The following is a 13,601-nucleotide window of genomic DNA, read 5'->3' on the forward strand; positions in this document are numbered from 1 at the left end:
CCACCCTCAACCCCCACTCCAGTGAGTTAAAGCCAATTGAAACAATGAGAATAGAATTTCGGTAGTAGGGGTTTGAATGGGGAGCAAGACTCCAAGGTCTATTATTAGTTCTGTGTTTGGAAATACCCTTTCACTCAGGGCCTCAGTTAAATTAGCTAGATATAAAAATCAACGCCAGTGTTCCACTGGCAGGTCGTTGGTCACGTGTATGGTGAGGCCCCTGACATAAAAAGCATATCTCAAGCCCCAGTGCCCTTAATGTCTACTTGCTAAAGAATTGTGGATTCTTATTAAAATGCAAATATTTCCTGGGAGAGGCAGCATACATGCATATTAACCTGACCTGATGAGCTTTCATTTCTCTCTTTCTATGAGGAGAGTGCTATGCCTCTGGGCTTTAAGCTCAGAACATGCTGGGAACTCATCTTCCCAACTCTCCTCTGTTAAAATCCTACTAAGCATTCAAGGCCGATTTTGGCGACCATCTCCACAGACCGTGATAGCTCAGCTAGATCATACGTTATCTATCTCCTCCGTTATCTCCTCCGTCATTGTCCTCCCCACCCCACCCCCAACCCTAGATTCCCTCTGGAGCACAGGGAGCGTGCGACTTTGCTGGATAGAGACCCGCTTTGAATTTCAGCTTGTCCTTGATTTGTCCCGTGATTCTAGGCAAATAAATGGCTTGACCTCGTGGAGCCTCAGTTTTCAAACCTGCAAAAAGTCGGCGATCCTTAATACTTACCTCAGGGAAATCATGGGCATACTCTACTCATTCAGACAACCTTTACTCTGCTGACTGGCACGATCCCCATGACTCGTGAATTAGCTTGATTCCTCTCACGCTCCTGTCCCCGACACCTCTTTTCTACTGCCCAGTTCGGCTCATCCTCAGGTGCTTAAGGACGGTGTGTTCCGGGCGTCCAGTGAAGCCAGGCAGCCTGGGGCTCTACTTCCAGCAGTCACACCTGCAGTGTTTTAACCCAGCAGGAGGATCAAGGAGATGCAAGGGAGAAAGGGCTTGGCGCTGACCTACCCCCCTACTCAGAGAATCCTGAGGAGGCTGGTAACCACACAGAGGCCTCAGGCTTAGTGCACTAGACATGCAGGTCCTTAGAGGAGACAGCGCTTCCCAAGCTAGTCCCACTGGCCCCAAGAGACAGCCATCTATCTCCCCTGAGAGGCGGATGTACCCCACACCCCTTGTCCTGCTCCCTAGGGAGCAGAATTTCTTTTAACCTCGTGGGTCTGGGGCCTGAATCTCGTACATCCAATGGGACTCCTTTGTTTGGATGCTTGAAATACCCCATTCTGAGGACGACAGGGGTGGTGGGTGCTGGTAAATACCTCTTCTGCTAACAGCCACGTTGAGTCCCTAGCACCTGAAAAGCGGCTGCGGCTCCAGGGATCCGCACAGCAGAGACGTCGGGGGAGGGGTTGCCCTTGCCCAACTGGTGGCTGGACCCCACCCAAGCTCTCTGCTCTGCAGTCCAAGACAGTGAGGGGGAGGAGCTACGTTGAGCTCTGGCTCCCGCCGTCGCCCTGGCCCGCCCCCCTCTGGTGCCACCGCACCTCCCTCCCTTCCTGGCCGGGCCCTGCCCCTGCTGCCGACCGGGCCCTCAGCAGCTCAGCCAGACTCCAGGTTGGCGCAAACAAAGCCCTGATTGACTGCCCAGAGGGACGGGCCTCGCAGTGGAGCCGCCTTCTCCCCTTCCCGCCCCGCCAGGGATTTTCTGGAAAGGGCGGGGGGAGGGGGGAAAGAAGGGGCCCCGTGTACGTGGGAGCGCGGGGGCTGGGGGGAGGGCGAGTCCCGGGGTGCGAGAAGACTGTACCCCCTGTCAGAGCTTCGGCTTTCCCCTCCAGGCCGCCCCCTCCAAACTCAACGGGGTCATAGGAGGGGCTCCCGAGGGGAGGGGAGGGCCCTTCCCGGGTCGGTGCTGCTTCTGGGGGTCCCACTGCAGTTGCTAGGTGCATGTGAGGAAGGAGGAAAGGAGAGCCTGGGAGAGGGAGCGCCTTCTCTGGGGTCTCGGGCTCGATCGGTGCCGGGCCTGGAGCCTGCGGGGCGAGAGAGGACTGGAGAGCAGGAGCGTTCATGCTTCCCTCACCCCCTTTCTTCCATTTTAACCTTCTGCCGCGTATCTGGAACCAGAGAGCCCGATTCGGCCGTTAGGGCAGAGAGTCGGGGCCCCTTTCCAAGGCAGCCGCCGCTAGAGTAGGTTGGTGAGTAAGAGCAGGAGGAGGAAGGGCTGCGGTGCGAACCGCGAGGCTGGAGCGGCTGCCTGTTGAGGGAGGAAGAGGTGGGGAGGGGGGAGAGGAGGAGGAGGGGGAGGAGAGAGAGAGATGACATGGGGCGAGGAGGAGGGGGGTTGGACGTAGGAGGAGGAGGAGGAGGAGAAGGCTCGAGGGACCGTCTGTCGCGGGACAGGCTGGCCAGCTGGGGCTCGGAGCCGGGAGGAGGCGGTAGCGGAGGCGGCAGCAACAGAAAAAGAAGAAACATGTACCAGCCACAGAGCGGCTCCTCTGGCCCCAGTAGCCTCAGTTCCCCCGGCGCGATGGCGCTGCAAAACCCTGCAAGAGAGGAAGCCCAGGGGCCCTGGCGGGAGCTAGAGCAAGAACAGCAGGAGCCAGTGGGTCGCCCTGAACCAGAGCCCGAGCCCGAACCCGAGCCCGAGCCTGTGCCACTGCCCCAGCCGGAGCCCCAACCAGAGCCCCAGCCACTGCCAGACCCGGCGCCCTTGCCCGAGCTGGAGTTTGAGCCCGAGCCGGTGCATGAAGGCGAGCCCACACCCACGGTGGAGACCCGCGGCACCGCACGCGGCTTCCAGCCCCCCGAGGGTGGCTTTGGCTGGCTGGTGGTGTTCGCCGCCACCTGGTGCAACGGCTCCATCTTCGGCATCCAGAACTCCTTCGGGATCCTTTACTCCATGCTGCTGCAGGAGGAAAAGGAGAAACACCAGCAAGTGGAGTTCCAAGCAGGTGAGTCGCCCCGCGCACCCCCAATGGGCACTCTGGGCAGTGATGTCCGCTCCCTCTGTCCCTCGGTCTCGGGTCGCCCCTCTTGCCCACGGTCTTGCTAGGTAGGATGTGAATTGCGGGCTCTGCGTAGCCCAGGCTTGAAAGATGTTCCGGAGGGGGCAACTGGGTCATTCATTGGTCACAGGCAAGGAGTCAACTTTTTTTTTTTGTCCACAGACAAATCCAGAACCAGCTTTTGGGTCTGCTTGTTGCTTATGTGTGCTGGGGGGCTGGAGTGGGGACAGTATTGACATCTTTGTTTTATTTCATGTTTTCCTTTCTGAGGCTGAAGGGGAATCATAGAGGAGTGAGTTGGGAGGTGCTGGGAGCGGGCTACCAGAGAAATAACGTACAGCGCTTCTCCTGTGCAGGAGCCGTGGTGTTTTCTGTCAACGACACGACACGTAAGGAATCCTGGTAACTGGAAGCAAAGAATCAAACCCTTGGCAGACAGATGTTTTTGCAAGAAAGAAAGCAAGGAAGGGAATGAATGCGAGTGGGCGCCAGTCTCTGCGGGGGGTTGTTACAGCTCAGCCAGCCAGCAGGCTCTGGTTGCTAGAGGAGCAAGCTGATCTCTGTACCCTCTGAACCGAACCCTAAGGCAGCCAGGGCAGCAGCCTCAGCGGTCTCTTGCCCATAAGGAATGAGGTGGCGGGCAGTGTGTGCCCTGGCTCAGTCTGCTGGGCCCCTGCCCCCAGCTGCGCTCTCCGTTATCCGCTGGGTGCCTCCTTTGGCCGTAACCTGGAATGCTGGCCCCACCACTCTCGCTTTCGCTCGAGGCTGATTTGGTCTCTTCACGAAGGAAGCAGAAAGGGATAGCCTTTGCTCTTCAGGTCTGCTGCTGCAGGACCTCAGGCGAGCACTTTCCCCACCTCTAGCTCTCCTGTGGAATTGGACAAGTCAGGCAAGCCATCCTACCCGCAGCAGCCCAGCAAGCCCTCCACAGTTCGGCTGCAGGATCCTGGCTTACAGCCTGAGGCTTGCAACAAGACTCCCTCCCTCTGGTACCTCCTCAGGAGAGCTCCAACTACCCCCTTCAATTTTGTGGCCCAGACTATGTAACTTTTTCCAGTGGTCAGGCTTAGAGGTACCCATCTTTCACCACCAAACATACGTTTCGGCTGCCATGGGCGGAGGGCTGGGGAGTATTAAAAGAGCACAGAAACCATGAGATCTGGGGGGTCTCTTGGCTCTTTGAGAGCTCCTCCCACCACTTTCAGTTGTTTAGTTTGCAGAATCACTAGGTTGATCTTGTAGAAATGGTTTTCCGGGCTCTTGGAGCTTCAAACCCTGTGACCGTTTCCTTAGATGTAGAGCGTAGGAGGGTGGGCTTTTGAAGAAAGATCAATCGTGTCTTAGTGGCTAACCAGCAGTCTCAGGCCTGCTCAGGCCTCATTGACTTATGAGTTGGGCCCTGGACTGTGTGGAATAACTTGATGGGGAGGGAGGATGGCTTCCACTCCTGGGACTACCTTTTTGCTGCTTTGATGCAGTTGGGGACTCTTGAGAAAGCAGCTCTGGTTGTTGCCTAGGCTGCCTCATAGGACACCTGCTGAGTAGTGCCTTGTGGTTGAAGGAAAGCTGCAAGCTGTTGACCTTCAGGATCCCAGGCAAAGTCTGGGTGAAATTTGATGGGCAGCAGTGGGGTATAGACTGAAACTAGGCTTTCATATTTGTGTGATGTAAGCAGGCCCAGAGTTGTATAAAACTTGGAAAAACCACTATTTTACCAGGAAGAGGTTCACTGCTGGGGAACAGACTTCAAAGTAGGTGATCATAGAGGACTCAGGGGGAGGGCTGGTGGGGACTTTCCGGTCAATACCTCACAGTGCAGCTGGTGGGGGTGGCTATGCAAAGATGTGGTTGGCGTGCACTCTGCTCCAGAGTAGGTTTACTGGGAGGCAGTGGTTGCTGGTTTAATTTTTCGCGAGCGTGGATCGGGAAGGGACGGCAAGGAATTTGCTTTGCCCCCAGGGCTTCAGCGGACTTTGGTGTTATTCCTTGCTATCATGTATTCACTAAAGTTATTTTTCATTTTAGAAGTTCTCAGAAACATCTCAGCTTTTATTTTGGAGAACGCAACAGGCCATCTCATTTCCGAGCTCCTGAGAAATCTCGTTATCAGCACTGCTTTTCTGGAGCCCCTCAGCTTTCCCAAGCAACGATTCAGATCCCCATCTCTGTCCAAATGTGCCTCTGTCTGCAAACACTTCCCTGCGGTGGACTCAAGGTTTCCAAGCTACCTATGCACAGCTCTGGTGTCTCAAAGGGATAGAAGAAATTAGTAGAAGCTTGCTCTTTTTATTGAGAATATTTGTCTAATAGCCATTCTGGGGGCCAGGGAGCCTGTAAACCCTCACACTCAGGAGGTTTGGACATTGTTCCTTTCTATTCTTGCCTGACAGAACTTCCTTCGCTAAAGATCCATGAATTGAATGTTTGGAGATACCCTGCAACTGAAATCGTCTTTAGCAAGGCCTTATCATTTCAAAGCACTGCAGGTGTGCTGATAGAATTCATGAACTGTTTGAGTTGAGGATATAACTGAAAAACCAAAAATGAGGGGCTTTAATAGGCAGTTATTGTCTCACAGTTTAAGCGAGAGGGTCACTGTGAATAAGAATCGCCTGGATGGCGGTGAGCTTGGGGTCTTCGGTTTGAAGAGGCCAGCAGTCCGAACTCAGGGTGCCGGCTCTAGCGGCAGGCTTGCTCTAGACAAGGAAGACAGGACCTTGTCTCTTCTGATCTGTGTCTGTGCCATCTTCATGTGGTATGGCATCTCTGTTCCCTCCTTTCCATTTACTTTCCCGCTTGTCCTAACATGCTCTTTAATTCAAGATAATTAGCATAACAAAAGCAAGTGATTCCCAAATGGGCTATTAACCATCACTACAGAGGTTAGGATTTACAACACATTTGTTTGGGGAACACAATTCTATCCATAATGGAGGCTAACTCAACATCTGAGGGGACTCTGGACCTGGGAAAAAGTCACAGGGGACGAAGCAGGAGTGGAATTCAAGGAGTACCAGGAACATATCTTATCTCTTTTCATCTCTTTCTGCGAGGGAAGGCTTCTTTTCTTGGGTCGTAGGCCTGAGAGGGCTGGTAGGCAAAATGCTCCTGATATAGAGCCCAGTGTCTGGCTTAAAAAAATATTTTTTGAAGTTGCTGTTGGGTCTATTCTGTCTCGTAGTCACCCTATAGGACAGAGTAGGAGGAGAACGTTGTTTCTGCTGGTGGATTGGAAGTGCCAATGTTCAAAATTAGCGGTCTACTGCTTACTCATTGGCCACCAGGGTTCCTTGGAGTTTGGTTTTGGGGAACAGTGTAAATATTGAGAGAAATAGGGGAAATTTGGGAATCTCTCAATCCAGGTTAAGCAGCAAGGGGCAACCAGGCAATTTTGTGAGAAGTATAAGTTTAGCATGGCTTCCTGGATTGATGAGGGGGCACTTTAGGGGAAAAAGGAGCAAGGTGTATTAATTGTATGCCCCAGCTCTTTATAAATGGCTAATGGGGAGGATGTTGTCAGGAAGCCGCCTTTAAGCTTGAGTGAAATAACTTGGAGGGGAGGCAAACTCGCTGCACATTCACCCCTGGGGCTACATGTTCTCTGCTGTGATGCAGGTCTGGAGCTCTGGGAAAAGCACATAGGGTAGGACCTGGGGTTGTTGCCTTGACCAGCTCAGAAGACAACTGGAGGGGAGGGTTTATATCAGCCCAGGCTTCTCCTGTTTCAGGGTTGACAGGACTAAACCTGGGACCATTTATTTAGTTTCTTGCCTTGAAGGTGGGCACTACGGTGAAATCATTTGGTTCCTCCTTGTAGGTGAGGCACTTGGGTTGGCTGGGTGTCTTGAAGAACTGCATGCCTCTTCACGCTGGGAATTTTGTGTTCCTCTATTCCCCACTTTAAGGGACCCTGGTGGCTCTGTAGGTTAAGCATTGGGCTGTTAACCACAAAGCTGGAAGTTCAAACCTACTAACCTCTTCATGGGATAGAGATGAGGTCGTCTGCTCTGCTAACAGAGATAGTCTTGGAAGACTCAAGGAGCAGTACTACTCTCTGTCCCAGAGGGTTTCTGTGACTTGATAGCAGTGAGTTGGTTGGTTGGAATCCTACTCCTTCAAATACCCATTTTACTGATAGAAAACCGAGATTTGGACAGATGCGATCTCCATCAGCATCCGGGCAAATGCTTCCAGTGGAGGTTGATTTGTAAGTGCGTTGGAGGATGAGTGCAAGTTGCAGAACTTGTCCCTCAACTTGATCATTGCCCCTTTTCCTCTCCCTGAACTTTTCTGGTTGCACCCCACCCCCACCCCCACCCCCAGCCAACACTTTGTGGAAAGAGATTGATATGTAGTATGTATGTGCTTATCAGATATGTGGTGGACTGCTAACCCATGGTCTTTACTTTATTTTTTAATCCCTTGGCCTTTAGTTCAAAGCCACCAGCTTGTCCACTGAAGAAAAATGAAGCTATCTGTTCTTATAAAGATGTACAGCCCCAGAAACCCTATATAGGGTCGCCATGAGTCAGAATTGACTTGATGGTAGTGGTTTGGGTTTGTTTAGGGTGTATTTTAATGTTATTTACTTAACCAGAGACAAAATTCAAAGGGTACAATGGTGAAAAGTCTCTCACACCTCTCTCACCCAGCCACCCTCCAGTCAACTAATGTTATCTACTGTAGTCTCCCAGAGATATTCTATACATATTTAAGCAGATGTTTTTCAAAGAATACATCTGTTTTTAAAACACAAATGGTAGCCTATAATTCACCTTAGTCTCCATCTTGCTTTCTAGACTTTGCAAGAAATCTTGGATATTATTATTAAATATTTAACAGAGAACTTCTTTATTTTTTATACCTGTCTAATGATCCTTTGTACATATATACAATAATCTATTTAATCAAATAATCTTTGAATGTGGGCTTCAGTCCAAAAATTCAAATTACTTACCACATGGTTAGTCTTGACAAAAGATTAAAAAAATCATTTTATTGGGGGCTCATACAACTCTTATCACCATCCATGCACACATCCATTGTGTCAAGCACATTTGTACATTTGTTGCCATCATCATTCTCAAAACATTTGCTTTCTACTTGAGCCCTTGATATCAGCTCCTTAATTTCCCCTCCCTCCCTAAACTCCCTCCCTCATGATCCCCTAATCATTTATAAATTATTATTATTTTGTCATGCCTTACACTGTACATCTCCCTTCACCCACTTTTCTGTTGTCTGTCCCCCAGAGAGGAGGTTATATGTAGATTCTTGTAAAATGTTCCCCCTTTCTACCCCACCTTCCCTCCACCCTCCGGTATCGCCACTCTTACTAATGGTCTTGAGGGGTTCATCTGTCCTGGATTCCTTGTGTTTCCAGTTTCCTATCTGTACCAGAGTACATCCTCTGGTCTAGCCAGAATTGTAAGGTAGATTTGGGATCATGATAGTGGGGGGGCATTAAAGAACTAGAGGAAAGTTGTATGTCTCATTGTTGCTACACTGCACGCTGACTGGCTCATCTCCTCCCCGCAACGCTTCTGTAAGGGATGTCCAGTTGCCTACAGATGGGCTTTGGGTCCCCACTCTGTACTTCCCCTCATTCACAATGATATGAGTTTTTGTTCTTTGATGCCTGATACCTCATCCCTTCAACACCTCGTGGTCACACAGGCTGGTGTGCTTCTTCTGTGTGGGCTTTGTTGCTTCTCAGCTAGATGGCTGCTTGTTTACCTTCAAGCCTTTAAGACTCCAGATGCTATATCTTTTGATAGCTGGGCACCAACAGCTTTCTTCACCACATTTGCTTATGCACCTGCTTTTGACAAAAGATTTTTTTTAACTTCTTGAAGTCACAGTTTTTTCGTATAGGGATAATAGTGACACTGGTCATTATTAATGAAGCAATTAAATGAGATGAGACATATAAAACCTTTAGCATACCACCTGGCACATACTAAGTGTTCAATAAGTGTTAGTTCCCTTTCCATTTAGAGTATGTCCCCATATCCTCCACTTCCAACTCAATTCCTATCAGTAAGTCTTTACTATGAGGGCAGAATGGAGACCTAAAGCCCATCTGTAGACAATTGGACATCCCCTCACAGAAGGGTCACGAGGAAGCGATGAGCCAGTCAGGGTGCAGTATAGCACCAAGGAAACATACACTTTCCCCCTAGTTCTGTAATGCCTGCTCCCCCCGCCCCCCACTATCATGACCCCAATTTTACCTTACAAATCTCTCTAGACCAGAGCATGTACACTGGTACAGATAAGAACTTGCAACACAGGAATCCAGGACAGATAACCCCCTGAGGACCAATAATGAGAATGGGGATACCAGGAGGGTAGGGGCAAGGTGGGGAGTGAAAGGAGCAACTGACCACATTGTTCGACATATATAACACGTGCCCCCCCCGGGGGGGATGGACAACAGAGAAGCAGGTGAAGGGAGACGTTGGACAATGAAAGACATGAAAAAATACTAATTTATAAATTATCAAAGGTTCACGAGGGAGGGAGTGTGGGGGAGGGAGGGCAATGAGTTGATACCAAGGGCTCCAATAGAAAGAAAATGTTTTGAAAATGATGATGGCAACATATGTATAAATGTGCTTGACACAATGGATGGATGGATAGATTGTGGTAAGAGCTATAAGAGCCCCCAATAAAATGATTATAAATAAATAGATAAATAGATCTTAGGCAGCAGAAAAAATGTCTGTACTATATGCTAGACTGACCTTGGATTAAACAGCGAATGGAAGGGGTCCCTCAACGAGTATATAATTTCTTTAAGAAGCCATAATCTACCAAAAACCTACAGATCATAAATAATAATAATAATTGTGATTTAAAATAATAGAGTATTTTATTCTTAATATTTTATCATTCATTATAAAACCATATGTATTAAATTCAGTGCAACTTTAGTGTGATCATGTGGGAAAGAGGAAATGAGTGTGAAGGTTAGAGGAACTGAGGAAGATGTACTGGTAGAATTGGAACTTGAAGTAGGGTTTAGCTAGGTAGAGAAGAGCCTATGAGCTGGGCGGTGGGGAGGTGAGGATTGAGAATTGGACAGTTCAGTGTTTGCTCACTTTCTGGGTCTTTACTCTCTAGAAGCCTAGTGAGTCACTGTTCCCCATTAGGCCCCTGACCCAGCAGGTGGAGTAGGGTGGAGGGACACAAGGAGGAGAAAATACCGAAGATATTTGGAGAGAAGGGCACAGGGCGGCGGATGTCTGGGCTTTGGGCCATAGAATGAGGTGACTGCAAATTGTTGTGGCACAGCCCTCCCAGCCCACACCACCTGCTACTCCCTGTCAGACGCTCAGGCACTTTTTCTAAGAGTAATAAGAAGGGGAAAGTGCTGGAGAGAATAAATGGCAGTAGCTCTCAGCCTCTTGCCCTGATTTCCAAACAGATCTCTAAATCTTTTAAGCCCAGGGAGAGAACTGACTGTTGAGTTAAAACAATGCATTCTAGTTTATACCTTTAGGGGATGTTGATCCTTGCAACAGAGACAGTTGATAAATCAAATAGTTGAATCACATCATGTGCCAGTATCTTTGGTCACAACAAGTGCTATGTTGGGGGCGTCTGGAAGAAGAACCGCCATCATGGTTTATGTTAGCGAAAGGTTCACTGAAGAAAATGGGGAACAAATTAAGGGCAAGTAAGTGGTCTAAGGTTACATACGTAGGGTTTTATTTGTTTAGTGGAGCTGGGATTAGATTTTTGTAGAGCTGCCTTAGAAGCCCAGAAGGACAGTTCTACTTTGTCCTATAGGGTTGCGATGAATCAGAACTGACTTGATGGTAGTGAGTTTGGATGGCAGTGAAGGACTAGAGTCCAGATCTCCTGTTGCTAGTTTCCATGGGGCCTGAGAGTTAAGGGGCTCTCTGAAATAGAGTTTTTCCTAAACCTTGTCACAGCCTGCAATTTAAACGTGCAGATAAGTCACAGTGTAATATGCTGCGGGGGGTGGGGGTGGGGGTGGGGGAAGCCACTGGGAGTCCAGAAGTTCAGAGAGATGCTAACGAGAGTCAACAAGGGGAGGTTCTGATCTACATGTGGCCCCCTTGCTGGGATCAAGAAAGATCACTGCATTTTTAGATATAGGACATCCAGTTTATGATTCTGGTTCTGTTACTACTTGTCTTTGGAACCCTGGAAAGGCCCCTCTCATTTTGGGGCCTCAGTTTCTCCACTTATGCAAAAGAGAAAGTTGGGCGTTTCCAAGAGTTATTTGTGCTCAGAGCCAATAATTTTTGTAAACTAAGGAGAAATTGGGTTTTTCTGGCATTGTAGGGGGTAGGGGTGGTGGGGTGGTGAGTATAAGAGATTGATACAAAAGGAAAATGCACCAAATGATGGGTTTTGGCTACCTCATGGTCTCTATCCTATTTCCTTAAATAATTCCATCCAAGAGAAGCAAAGAGAATGTGTGCACAAGTGAGCAAGTACCTCAATGGAATGGTGAGCTGGACTGTGGGATGCTAAGTCAACAACTCTTGAAAGAGCTCCTGAATAATCTCTCTTTTAAGATGATTTTCTGGGGACATGGGAGAGGGGGAAGTGGGGGAAAGGAGGTGGTGTTGACTAACTCAGGGACAAAGGAACAACAAATGATCCAAAATTAGTGGCAAGGAATGTCAGAGGTCTGGTAGGGATACATCAAGGGCAGTGTAACCGAGAGGAATTACTGAAACCCAAATGAAGGCTGAGCATGATAGTGGGACAAGAGGAAAGAAAAAGGAAATAGAGGAAAGAACTAGGAGGCAAAGGGCATTTATAGAGGTCTAAATACAGGCATGTACATATGTAAATATATTTGTATAGGATGATGGGGAAATAGATCTACGTGCATATATTTATGGGTTTAGTATTAAGGCTGCAGATGGACATTGGACCTTCACTCAAGTACTTCCTCAATGCAAGAGCACTTTGTTATATTAAATTGGCATTCCATGATGCACACCTTCCTGATCCAATCGCTGAAGAAAAATGGGTGCATAAGCAAATGTGGTGAAGAAAGCTGATGGTGCCCGGCTATCAAAAGATATAGCATCTGGGGTCTTAAAGGCTTGAAGGTAAACAAGTGACCATCTAGTGCTGAAGCAACAGAGCCCACATGGAAGAAACACACCAGCCTGTGTGAACATGAGGTGTTGAAGAGATCAGGTATCAGGCATCAAGGGGAAACAAATCATATCATTGTAAATGAGTAGGAGTGCAGAGCGGAGACCCAAAGCCCATCTGTAGGTAACAGGACGCCCTCTGACAGAAGGGTCACAGGGAGGAGATGAGCCAGTCAGGGTGCAGTGTAGCAACAGTGAAACATACAACTTTCTTTTAATTCATAAAGGCTTCCTTTCCCCTACTATCATAATCCCAATTCTATCTTACCAATTTGGCTAGAACAGAGGATGTACACTAGGAACTGGAAACACAGACAATCCAGGGTGGATGATCCCTTCAGGACCAGTGGTGAGAGTGGCGATACTGGTGGGTGGAGGGAAGGTGGGGGTAGAAAGCGGGAACCAATTATAAGGATCTACCTATAACCTCCTCCCTGGGGGACGGACAACAAAAAAGTGGGTGAAGGGAGATGTACAGTGTAAGACAGGACAAAATAATAATTTATAAATTATCAAGGGTTCACGAGAGAGGGCAAAGCAGGGAGGGAGGGGGGGCCAATGAGGAGCTGATGCCAAGGGCTTAAGTGAAGAGCAAATATTTTGAGAATGATGAGGGCAACAAATGTACAAATGTGCTTGACACAATTGATGCATGTATGGATTGTGATAAGAGTTGTATGAGCTCCCAATAAAATGATTTTTAAAAAAAGATGATTTTCCTACTAAGGTCTTATTTTAGTTTAGAAAACAGTTTATATCTTCTGGGTGGAGCTCCACTAAGAGTCTTCCTTTTGTAAAATCTTCTCTTTTTTTAATTAAATACTTTTATTGAGAACTCTTAAATCTCATCACAATCCATACATTCATCCTGTCTGTCAAGCACATTTGCACATATGCCGCCATCATAATTTTCAAAGCATTATCTTCCCACTTGAACCCCTCATATCAGCTACCCATTTCTTCCCTCTCCCTCCCCCGCCCGCCCTCTCTCATGAATCCTGATAGGTTATAGATTATTATTTTCATATCTTACATCGTCCTCCATCGCCGCTCACCCACTTTTCTGTTGTTTGTCTCCCTGGGAGGGGGGGGGGTATAAGTTGATCCTTGTGATTGATTCCTCCTTTCTCCCCCTACCCTCCCCTAATCCTCCTGGTGTCTCTACTCTCATTGTTGTCCCTGAGGGGTTTATCTATCCTGGATTCCCCATGTTTTGGGCTCCTATCTGTATCTGTGTGCATGTTCTGGTCTAATCCGATATGTAAGGTAGAATTGAGGTCCTGATAATGGGGGAAGGAAGCACCAAAGAACCAGAGGAAAGTTGTGTGTTTCATTGGTGCTATACTGCACCCTGACTGGCTCATTTCTTTCCTGTGACTCCTCTGAAGGGAGATGTCCAATTGTCTACAGATGGGCATTGGGTCT

At 48.5% G+C, this 13,601-nt stretch overlaps 1 protein-coding gene across 1 annotated transcript in view; it reads left to right on the forward strand.

The window, feature by feature from the left end:
- Positions 1-2,356: 2,356 nt before the first annotated feature.
- Positions 2,357-13,601, forward strand: part of SLC16A2 (solute carrier family 16 member 2) — a 182,082-nt gene continuing 170,837 nt past the window's right edge. The window contains exon 1 of the mRNA XM_075538600.1: positions 2,357-2,976. Coding sequence (XP_075394715.1) covers positions 2,496-2,976 — 481 coding nt within the window. The 5' untranslated portion in view covers positions 2,357-2,495. The remainder of the gene's footprint in view (positions 2,977-13,601) is intronic.

Source organism: Tenrec ecaudatus, chromosome X, assembly GCF_050624435.1.
Source record: "Tenrec ecaudatus isolate mTenEca1 chromosome X, mTenEca1.hap1, whole genome shotgun sequence".
Lineage (NCBI taxonomy): Eukaryota > Metazoa > Chordata > Mammalia > Afrosoricida > Tenrecidae > Tenrec > Tenrec ecaudatus.